General features: G+C 36.4%; 1 protein-coding gene across 1 annotated transcript in view; it reads right to left on the bottom strand.

Moving 5' to 3' along the window:
* LOC149845542 (CLIP-associated protein-like) overlaps positions 1-11329 on the bottom strand; it is a 57052-nt gene extending 45723 nt beyond the window's left edge. The window contains exons 1-6 of the mRNA XM_089995814.1: positions 10790-11329; positions 9104-9259; positions 8917-8979; positions 8023-8091; positions 7574-7748; positions 6940-7101 (exon numbers count right to left, since the gene is read on the bottom strand). Coding sequence (XP_089851940.1) covers positions 6940-7101; positions 7574-7748; positions 8023-8091; positions 8917-8979; positions 9104-9259; positions 10790-11122 — 958 coding nt within the window. The 5' untranslated portion in view covers positions 11123-11329. The remainder of the gene's footprint in view (positions 1-6939; positions 7102-7573; positions 7749-8022; positions 8092-8916; positions 8980-9103; positions 9260-10789) is intronic.
* Between the last annotated feature and the right edge of the window lie 953 nt (positions 11330-12282).

The raw sequence follows: 12282 nt of genomic DNA, 5'->3' as shown, positions 1-12282 counted from the left end.
AGATGAGTTTATAAAGTCAAAACCAAGAGTGATGGGATATTAGAAAGATACAAAGCTATGTTAGTTGCTAAAGGATACACACAAGAATATGGAATATATTATAAAGAAACCTTTGCCCCAGTTGCTAGGATGACCATTGTAAGAACCTTAATAGCTTTAGCATCTATTAAACAATGACCTATCTATCAATTGGATGTTAAAAATGCATTTTTAAATGAAAATATTTATGAAAAAGTCTATGGATCCTCCATCGGGTCTTGAGATTGAAAAAAAATAAACTCATTAAAGCTCTTTGTAGTCTCAAACAAACTCCAAAAGCTTGGTATGATCTTTTTAATAAAGTTGTTCTTGATAATGGTTTTACCTCTTGTTATTCTGATACTGCTCTATTTGTTAAGTCTGCAGGTGATCATATAACTATCTTATTATTATATGTTGTTGACATGATTATCACTGAGAATGATAAAAAGGGCATTGAGCTTGTTAAAAATATTCTTAAGGTATTTTTTAGGAATCGAAGTTGTATATTCTCCTCGAGGATATGTTTTGTCTCAGATGAAGCTTGCATCAAACATTATTGCTAAGTCTGGATTAACTGACAGAAAGAAAGTGAAGACTCTAGAAGTAATCAATGCTAAGATGAGAGCCAATGATAGAACTCCTTTAGAAGATCCCACTCCTTATCGTCAACTGATTGGATCACTAACATATTTGTCTATTACCAAGCCAGATATTGCTCATGTTGTTCACAGTGCAAGCCAATTTCAAAATGCTCCTACTATTATTCACATGGCTACCGTCATGAGAATTATCAAATATTTAAAGGAGACTATAACCAAAAGACTATTCTTATCTTCTTCTTCATCTCCCAATTTAATTGCTTATATTGACTCTGATTGGGGTAGTAAGGTTGAGTATAGGGCGATCACCACTACTACCACTGAACTTGTCTAGTTGAGAAGTCTGCTCAAAGATATGAGAGTCATTATCTCTACTCCTTCGAAGTTGTGTTGCGACAATAAGAGTGTTATTTACATTGCTAGCAACCACACCTTCCAAGAACGAACAAAGCATATAGAGATGGACTGTCACTATGTTCGAGATGAATTTTTACGAAGCACCATTCAACTACCTTATGTTACTTCAGAGTATCAGCTAGCGGACTTCACCAAAGCCTTACCATCGCCTCATTTCTACTTTCTCCTAAGCAAACTCTTGGTGATCTCACCGTGTATTTGAGGGGAGGTGTTAAATTATATGGATGTTTATATATATATATATATAGTAATACCCACTAGGGGTAAATTGGTCTTTTCACTTGTAAATACGCATATCCATTAGGGATATGTCTTTTGTCTCTTTATTATTTTTCTTGTATTATTTTTTACTTTTTTTCGTTTTCCTTTTAAAATGGGGCCCACCATAGAGTCATTGGATAATCTTGTTTAAGCTTTCTTAATAAGAGATTATTTATTTTTCTAGAGCTCTCTCTCGTATTGTTGTGTTTGTCACTTGCCACTTTGTGGCCTATTGTATTTTTGCCCGTTAGTGGCCTCTTGCTTGTATGCTTGTGCATTTCTTAGTCACTTAGTGACATTGCCCCTTTTCATTAGTGTTTCCTCACATAAACAAGGTGAAATGAGTGTTTGTGATTATTTTAGTTCTCTAGGTCCACCACGGGATGAATTGACTCTTCATGAACCCAGATGGGTTGCTAGGGAAGATGTGAAGCTAAGAAGAGAACAAATGGAAAAAAAATATTTTTTGTCCGAGTTTGATCAACTTAGATCTTCTATTCTTTATAGAACTAAACCTCTTCCCTTGAAAGATGTAGTTGTTGAGGTTTGCCAAAACGAAACTCGTCTTGTTATGGTTAAAGGAGGAGATAAAGTGTTAGTCGTCTCTAAACTCAGTAATCATGTGAAATCTTATAAGCCTCCACACTATGAGAGGCAAAATAACTATAATGGTGGATATATGAAAGTTATTTGCCACTATTGTCATGAACCGCGACATATAAGGCCTAATTGTCCCAAAATCAATGAGACCTCAAAAAACAAGGTAGCTTCCATTAAGGAAACCACACCAAAGATAGAAGAAACTATTAGAAAATGAAAAGACACTTTTTCACTTACTCAACTATTGGAGGCACTCCAACAACTACAAAAATCTCCATCAACTTCGAGGGTCGTGATAGCATCATCATCTCCCTTATATGTGTTCTTGGATCCTTGACTCGGAAGCTTCTTTTAATACGACTCCACATGAAAATTGTCTATCCGATTTATGTACTAATTCTAAAAATTTCTATGTTTCCACCGTCGAGAGAACATCCATGTAAATTAAAAGTATTGAAACTTTAGATTCTTCTCAAAATTGTGTTTCAAAAATTAGAGTTAGTTCCAAAATTAAATTAATTAAATTAATTAAATTAATTAAATTAATTATTTTTTTTCAGTTTCTCAAATAGCCGATCATAGATGTGAAATCTCCTTCTCATCTAAGGGTTGCTTCGTGCAAGATCTTCGATCCGAGAAGCGGATTGGGCAAGGCCATAGGAGAGGAGATCACTACTTCATAGACTCTTTAAATCTCCCCTCGAAATCATTTTGTAATTATGTTCAACAAAAAGACATTGAAACTTTGTACTAAAAGACTTGAACTTCTTAGCTATTCAAAGATGTATCTTTTCCCTTTTGGGAAAAACTTTTTTAATGAGAAAGATTTAATTTGTAAGGATTGTATTTTTTAAAAAATGAAAGCTATTTCATTTCCAAATATAACATTTATCTCTAAAAGACCTTTTGAATTAACACATTCGAATGTTTGGGAGCCTTCTCCAGTCGTATCAAAAGGAGGATACTCATATTATGTTACATTTATTGATGATTTCACTATGTATGGATTCACTTCATTAATCTCAAATCCGAAGTATTTTCTTACTTTAAAAAAATTCATATGATTATTAAAAATCAATTTCAAAGCAATGTTTTCATCTTTAGATTAGACTCGGGTGGTGAATACCTATCAAATGAATTTCAAAATTATTTAAAATAAAACAAAATTTATCATAAAAAATGTTGTCCAAGAACTCCTCAACAAAATGGACTAGCCAAAAGAAAACATAGACATATTATGGAAACTGCAAGGGATTAAATTATCTCTAAAAATGTTCCAAAGAGTTTTTTGAGTTGAGGTCGTTCTAACATCAACTTACTTGATAAATAGAATGTCTTCTTCGTCCCTTCAAAATGTTTTTCCATATAAAAAACTATTTGAAAGAACTCTAAATTATAAACATTTAAGAATTTTTTGTTGCAAATGTTTTTGTCATTTTGCATAAGAGATAAATTATGTCCAAACGCCATTGAATGTGCCTTCATGGGTTATGGAGAAAATAAAAAAAAAGGCTTTAGATGTTTTGACTTCAAGAATAACAAACTTTATGTTTCTAAGAATGTGACTTTTTTAGAAAATGAAAATGTACTTCAGATAACTAAAGAAAAAAAAATTATAACTTCTTATTTGATTTCCTGCCACAAAAAGAATCAACCTATTTGATCTTTCTTCGAATGATAATTCCTTGAGTGATAATGGTGATAATGATGGGCATTCTAGTGTTGAAAATGTTGAAATAAATAGTGATAATATTATTTATAAACCAATACAAGTATATACCAGGCGTGAGCAAAGAAACCCACAAAGTGCCTTAGAAAGAAAATTTACACATGATTCCTCTATAATAGAAATCTCACTTAGAAGATCCAATCGTGTTTCTATTTCTCCTAGTAGGTTTGTATCATATGATACTTTGATACCAAATTATAGAGGTTGTTTGATAGCCTTATATTCTTACTTTGAACAGTCACACTATAATGAAGCTAAAAATCTTTCCCATTGGGTTGAAGCAATGAATGTAGAATTAGATGTGCTAAAAAAGGCAAAAACTTGAGAAATAACCTCATTACCCTTAAGAAAGAAAGTTATAGGATATAGATGGATGTTTAAGGTTAAAACCAAGAGTGATGGGACCCCAGAAAAATATAAAGCTAGGTTAGTCGACAAAGGATATCCCAGGAATATCGAATTGATTATGAGAAAACATTTGCACCTATAGCTAGGATGACCATTATTAAGACCCTTATAGCAGTTGCATCCATTAAAAAATGGCCCATATACCAACTTTATATCAAAAATGTTTTTTTAATGGAGAATTAAACAAGGAGGTTTATATGGATCCTCTGCAAGGATTTAGTATTGAAAATGAAAAAATTCTCAAACTTAAACATTGTATGGTCTTAAACAGGCTCCAAAAGTCTGGTATGATAGATTTAGCAATGTTATGTCTCTTTTGGGTTTTCACTCCTGCTATACTGACAGTGCTCCTTTTGTTAAAAGTACATGTTCTAAAGTGGTCATACCTCTACTTTATGTAAATTATATGATAATCACTGGAAGTGACAAGCAGAGAGTTATTTTTGAGATATTTCTTAGGCATTAAAGTTGCTTATTCTCTCATAGGATACATTTTGTTTCAAATGAAGCATGTTGCTGATATATGTGCGCATATCATATGACAAAAAAGTAGAAACACCTGAAGTGATAAATGCTAAGTTAAGACTTGAAGATAGAACTCTTCTTTAAGATCCTACACCTTATCGTCAATTGATCGGGTCACTCACCTACTTGTCAATCACCAGGCCTGATATAGCTCATGCAATTAATGTTGTCTATCAATTTCAGCATACTCCAACAACTGTGCCCATGAATGTTGTGTTAAGAATTATCAGATATATTAAAAACACCATAACAAAGAGAGTTTTTTTATTTTATATTCTTCCCTAGATTTGCTTGCTTATACTGATGTTGATTGGGGAGGAAATCTCAATGATAGAATTTCAACCACGATTTTTTGTGTCTTTTCAAGAGATTCTCTAATTTCGTGGAGGTGCAAGAAGCAGCAAAAAGTATCATTATCTTCAACTGAAGCAGAATATCGTGCAATGGCTATAACCACAATGAAGCTTGTGTGGCTCAAAAGTCTTCTCAGAGATATGGGTGTCATCATTTCAAAACCTTCGAAGATGTGTTGTGATAATAAGAGTGCAATTTACATTGCAAGTAACCACACTTTCCATGAGCGAACAAAACACATAGAGATGAATTGTCATTATGTACGTGATGATTACTTGAAAGGAACTATTATGTTGCCATATGTTACATCCGAATATCAACTCACTGATTTCTTCACCAAAGCTTTTTCTGCACCTCAATTTATTTTTCTCCTTAGCAAACTTTTGGTCACTTCACTATAAGTTTGAGGAGGGGTGTTAAAATATACTTTATATATATATATGCTTTTTCTGCACCTCAATTTATTTTTCTCCTTAGCAAACTTTTGGTCACTTCACTATAAGTTTGAGGAGGGGTGTTAAAATATACTTTATATATATATATATATATATATATATATATATATATATTCAATTTTGTAATAGCTAATGCTTATTAGGGGCATTTTTGTTTTTTTACATATATAATAAATAACTATTTTAGAAAACAATTAATTTATTTTTATTTATTTTATTTTTTTTTACTTTTTATAATTAACAATGCCATTGGGGCTCTATGGTCATCAGACCATAGAGAGGTTGGGGGCTCCCAACATCTCTATGTGGGAGCCCCCAATGGCCCTTACTCTCACCTTTTTTGTTGTGTATAAATAGGGGTGTTTCCCCTTTATTCCTTTAAGCTTTTACTAAATCCTTTGATCAATAAAGAGATTATATTTTTTTATCATTTTGCGTTTGTCCTTTGTTGGCTATTGTATTGTCTCTTAGTAGACTTGTGCTTATGCACATTGTGATCGTGATCTTGTAAGCCCTTAGTGGCATTGGTTCTATATTTTCCGCTATTCCATTACAAGAGCATGGGATTTGAAAGAGTTATTATGTTTTGTTTTCCTCCTTGTGGGAGGGGGTAGAAGAAATCAAAAGGAGAGATCATTTAGATTTTTTTCCAGGAGTTGTTATAGCAATCATGCTATGAGATGTGAGGTGATACCTTCTGATCTGTCACATAGGTGCGGGTGCGGCGATGCGGCACTTTAAAAAAACTTGGGTGCGGGGAGGGTATATATATATAATTTTTAACAATTTTAAGTTAGCACTACGTGTATGTGTGTGCATTTATGTATTTATATATAATATTAGATAAAAATGGACTTGATTAGGGCTAACTGAATCTACTTTTGTTTAGAAATGGACCTCAATGTGGTTAACTTCACCTAACACAAAGTTCTGTCCAAGTGTCACACCGCCTGGGTGCGGGTGCGAGGCGGGTGTGGACCCTGTTAGAAGAGTCCGTGTTACATAGCTTCTGATGTAGCCAAAGAGATGAGAAAGCATTTTAAGGTCAAAAGAATCGTAAAGGCCTAGCTAATGGATAAAAGGAAAAACTCTAATGGCAATGCAATTGTAAAAGAGATAGTGAAGGTATGGAAAGTATAAACACAAATTCAGTTTGTTGAACCTTTCACCAGTTCTCATTTTTTGTTCAAAAAAATAAATATATAATTTCTCACTCTTCTATTTTTTATCTCCTTAACAATTCTAAAAGCCTAAACTAACTAAACAAGAAAACATCCCCTCACCCTCCCCGCCCTCCCTCTTCTCCCCCTAAGAAAAATAGAACAGAGAAAAGCACAAGCCATGAAACAAAAAATCATGACCCTTATCCAGTCTCTTTTCTGTATTTGAGAAAAACAAAATCAAGACTTAAAATTTACATTTGTTATACCTCTAAATTTTCACAATTGTTCCTGTTGTTGCAGCAATAAACAACAGGTAACAATGATAACAACAGTAGGAGATGGAAAACAAAAAAAAAATGCATGAGCATTCATGCAAATGTGGCTCTGAGCAAAAACAAGATGCAAACCTCCAAAAACAAGGCCCTCAAGTCTTTGCATTGCAGCGATCCTAACTGACCAATCTTGTTCTGGCACAAGTGTAGCACCAATCTTCTCAAATTCTCTAATCAACTCTTTCTCAGAGAAAACTTTAACTGGTTCAACAGGCTTCTCTGTAATATCATTTTCGCCTGTATAAATACAAAAAGTCACCAATTTAGCTTCAGCTTGCGTACATGTCAAATTGTAATTGCCCCCACACGATGTCAAACAGATTAAACATGAATAATGCAACCACAAAAATTAGAATATGAAATTTCCATTCAAATGGAAACTGCGAAACACACTTTCATTACTCTTTCTTTTCATTTTCAAGCCAAGAAGAAGTGCATTTCAGTATATTTATTGTAAAAAGACGAGATAAAGGTTCACTATTTCGCAAGCACTCTACTGCGACAAGTAGTCTACCATAAATATTTATAGTAAGTCTTCATAACACTACCAATAGATAGGACATGTGCTATGATAAAGCACAACCAGAAAGCTTTGCCATAGGTGATGATGAATGGTGGAAAATATAGAAGCAACATTACATTTCAAAAAGTTCAAATGCTATCAATCATGGAACAGAACAACATCATGAACAAACATAACATGACTAACCACCAAAAAGAGAATTTTCACGTGCTGAACTCTTCACTTTTGGACTGCCTTTCTTCTGGTTGAATGAAGGGACAGTTGTAGGTTTCATTTCAAGTGCACCGAAATGGGTGGTAAGTCCATCTGAAGGACGAACCTTGGGTTCAACCTTCTCAAGTCTAGCATTGATCTCCTTAACCTGTAGCATAAATTGCAATATCTTGTAAGCAAAAGAAACAAAACAAGTTCCCAATAACATATAACTTCCAAATTTATTTGATAGAAATATCCAGTAGTAACTCATCACCAAGACCTAGGTGGGGTTCAAACTTCACACCCCAAACTCCTCAGCAATTAAGAGCCTAAAGACAGCACATCTCTACTAATCCAGCTAACACACTTGACATCTGAATACAGATATAAGTTCATGGATCGCAATAAATTTAAAGGAAGCTTAGCCGCTAGAGTGTTACCATAGATGGGGTAAGATGATGCCGCTGCAATTCATCATGAAACTGAGCTCCAACTTGAGTATACATCTCCTGGGGTTTAAGAAAAAAAGAAAGAGAGAAAAGAGAGATCAACTTCAGACAGAAAACAGTGATTCTTCCCTGAGTAATTTGGTTAAACCAACATAATTAAAAAGGTGAACTCTAAAATATTTCCGTGAAAATACGCCCCATTCAATTTCATGAGTGCCCATGAAATGTGAAGACTCCATACTCTAGGCTGCCAACCTTAAATTTTAACTAGGAGAGTAAGTCATCTTTGGATATAAGCAACTGCACTTTGTCCATGCACACTGGTGGCTTTGTGGCTTTGTGACGCTTTAGCTTAGCATCTTTTACATTTTTCTTGTTAGTTTTCTCATCATTTTTTTCATTTTGTTTTAAGCAATACACACTTTTTCATTTTCTTTGACCTATTTTAGTACAGAAAGAACATGAGTAGTTATTGAAAATTTGAAATCAACACAATGAGAAGAAAAGATTTTCAAATACAAATCCAGGCCGTAACTACTAAACATTCAATACCTCAGACTAGCAACAGACAAGTTTGCCAGAGGCATCTCCTCATTCAAAGGCATAATCTTCTTTTTTTTTATTCATCAGTTCCAATATAGTCTTTCTTTCCCCAAGTTCATAAGCCATTTCCAGGGATGTATAGAAATTCTAGTTTTGAAATATGTAAAGATATTGCGACAGGCAATTAAAGACTAGAGATATGCAGATACGTTTGATGACATACAGGAAAGACATATAGCATTAGCTCAAGTCTAGGGAAAACATGACAAGCTGATATTCCAGATTGACAAACAATTACAGAGCAACTGACCATGACAGCTCAGATCAAAATAGATCACTGACCTCGATGCACAATGTAGCAGCTTCTCTTACACTATTATTTGAGTCATTTAGAAGTTGCAACACCTGTTATAGACCAATAGAAAATTATTCAAGTAAAAATATCCCTTCCTGTCTTTCTCCTCACCTTTTCTTTTATTGACCCAGTGAAAAAAGAAAAAGATTATCAAACACCTCAACATTAATATACCGGAGGAAGTAGGACACGCTGAAGGGTGAGCTCAGTAGAGGCAAACAGTCCAATTGCTGAAGAAACCGTACGTGCAAACTCTTCACGTACTCGCCAGCTCTTGTGTGTCCAAGAGTAACTGCCAGCTCTTTCAACAATTATCGTTGGCGAAGAAACCTAATAATGTATCCAACTCTTGACTTAACTTTTGAAAAAGAGATGCAGGGTGCAGAAAGATGATCCACAATCATGAAATTCTAAACCATCATCTCTATGAAGATGTAGCTATATGATACATACCAATCTTCAAACTGATGTGATCATGTGACAGCTAATGTTTAATAATACACAACTCTAAGCATGTTCATAGAAGACCCATGAGCACTTTACAATTAACATCACAAATCTACCAACCAAATTCTCTGTGCACATGTAATGCTATAAACAATTCTTTAATGATTTGACCAAATAATGATAGTATTATACCATGCTTTAAGCATATGGGATAATTTAAAGTCAATGGAGCCAAGTTGGCATGGTAATTTAATTACTTGGACAGAAACATCAATCCAGACAAGTCATTCTTCTGCTGTCATAATAGCAATGGTTGTAACTGTAAGACAAAAAATCACAAACCAAGGGCCATGATCTCAACTCGCCTGATTCTAGTTTTCAAGGATACAGTTGCGGAATTCAGCAACTCGACTGGGCCCAAACAACAACCTCCGTGTCCCTACAAAACCTAAGCCACTTGGGTATAGACACTATAATGAAATAACAAGAAGACGCAATGAACGTCCAATAAGAAGAAAACCTCATGGAACGGAAACAGTAAAACATCACTTACACAGACCATGAGATAGCAATATAGAACCAAACTGTCAAGACCCACAATCCTCACTCCTTCAAAAAGTAAGCCGGTGATCTTCACCGTTGGGTTGAGGTTGGGGTGAAAAGGGAATCCTCAGGATTCCACATAAACGATAAGATGAACAGAACATTCCCATGAATGAGCATTGCCACCTACACAGGTGGTAACAGGGGCCCCGCTAGAGAGAAGGTCAATTTTGCTGAACCCTCGGGTACAAGGACCCACCTGAGACCAGAGATCTCATGAGAATTCCATGCAACAAAGTCAGACTAACAGGAGTTTATCGGCACCGAACTCAACTTCAAAACCACTTCCTAGGAAAAGGACGCCTAGTGATCGAATAGCCTAACAGCTCCATTTTCTCAGTATTTACGTCAAAGAATTCCTCGCTCTCAAACCTTAATTGCACGACAGAAACGAACAGGATGAAGGAAAACTAGAGAAGAAACCACAATACATTGTCACACACACTCACAGATGCACGCACACACGCACAGCGCAGTCATTCTCTACGAGTGCAGCAATTTCTCTTCCTACCAAGATTCGAGAAAATAAAACAAAAAGTAAAAAACATACATGAAAATCCGCTCTGCATTGCCAAATCCTAGATGAATCCACAAACTGGTGATTGAATGAATGACGGCAATGCATATTAGGAACTAAACTACTTCCATTTCCGTACAGTCAGGATTTCCATCATCAAAACAAAAAGCAACGACAAGTATAAGAAGAAGAACAAGTCGGCGACAATCCAATCCTCAAGAAACCCTAACCGCTAGGCGCGTCGAAGAGAAGCACTTGCAGAGAGAAAGAGAGAGAGGTGAGTGTGGCGCTACCTCCATGAGCGTGAGGAGGAGGCGGCGAGCGGCCTCGCGGACGGGCTGCTTGGCGTCGCCGAGGCGCTCGACGACGGCCGGGACCAGGGCGTTGAGGTGGAGCTTGAGGTGGTCTCCGGCGAGGACGGCGGCGGAGGCGAGGGACTGGAGGGCGCCCTGGCTTACCCTGAAGTTGCTGTCCCTGAGCAGATCGAGGCAGCAGTCGACGAGGGAGGTGACCTCGCCGGAGGAGATGCCCCTCCGGCAGTTCTCGAGGTAACCGTGGAGCCGCTCAACCCCGGCCATCCGCTCCTTCGTGTCCTTCGACTGCGCCATCTCCATCGCCTCCTCCATCTCCACAGTCCCTCCCCCCACTCTCCGCCCCGGGGCTACAGTTTCCTCCTCCTCGTCTCCGATCCCCCTCCCCCTGCCGCCAACGCCCGGCCGGAAAAAATAACTAATAATTAAAAAAATAAAAAAAGGAGGGCGGATTGCAGAGTTAGGGGAAGGGAGGTGAAGCAGATCTGAAGTAGACGAGGATTAAAAATAAAAAATGTTTCTAAGGCGAGGGCGTTTGATCGATGGTTCTCTCTCTCTCTCAGGTAAAACGAGGGGACGTACAGCGGGAGGGAGGAGTAAATTCTGAGGGGTTTGTAATTTGTATTTGTAAAAGTACCCTCCTTTTCTGCCTAAATTACGAAATACTCATACCTGAGTGATATAGTTCGCAATGTTGCTGTCAACTGCTCCGGTTTGTGTCGGTATCCGATCCGACCCAAACCCGAAATTTCGGATATAGTCATAAAGGTACCTACCCGAATAATATTCGGGTTGACTGAAACCCGACCCGAATAATATGCAGGCCGGTTTTGGATCATGATTTTTGCATGATAAACAACGCGACCCATCTTTTTTGCTAGATATCTCACCAGACTTGAGTGCTTTATATGTATTTTTTAGTAAAAGTAAACATTTGAGATTATACGGTCCCAGGTTTAAGATTTCGTTTTTGTGACTAGACAAGACCCGAATACAAACTGAATCCGGTGATTTGTTATTTGGGCGGGTCTGGGTACAACCTGATGAGTTTGACCCTACCTGTTGACAGCCCTAGTGCTTTGTAATGTTGGAGAAGAAAATGAGCCGTGTAAAATTTGTTGTATCTTGAGATCAAGTATACATAACCAAGCTCAACTGAGTATTTTATGTATTTTTTAATGTGTATATTTATTTATTTATTTTATATTTTATTTGTATTTTTATATTTTAAACACTCTTTAAATTATATGAGTATTGTTTGGGATTCATTTTCATGACCTGACATAATCCGGGTTGTGCATCCAAACCTGACCTGTCGTTATTTGGATGAGCTCCGGTAAATTCTGATCCCACATAAACCCTACCCCCTGACAGTAAAGCTGTAAAAAGATCGAATATGGTTGGATATCCGATCCGAGTTTGACATATTTTTTTCGGATATGAATCATTCAAGTAAAATCTGAATGTGGATTCAG

Source organism: Nuphar pumila, chromosome 2 (genome assembly GCF_984573655.1).
Source record: "Nuphar pumila chromosome 2, dmNupPumi1.hap1.1, whole genome shotgun sequence".
NCBI lineage: Eukaryota > Viridiplantae > Streptophyta > Magnoliopsida > Nymphaeales > Nymphaeaceae > Nuphar > Nuphar pumila.
Note: the sequence above shows the minus strand (reverse complement) of the source record. Positions and strands in the feature narration are given on the sequence as shown.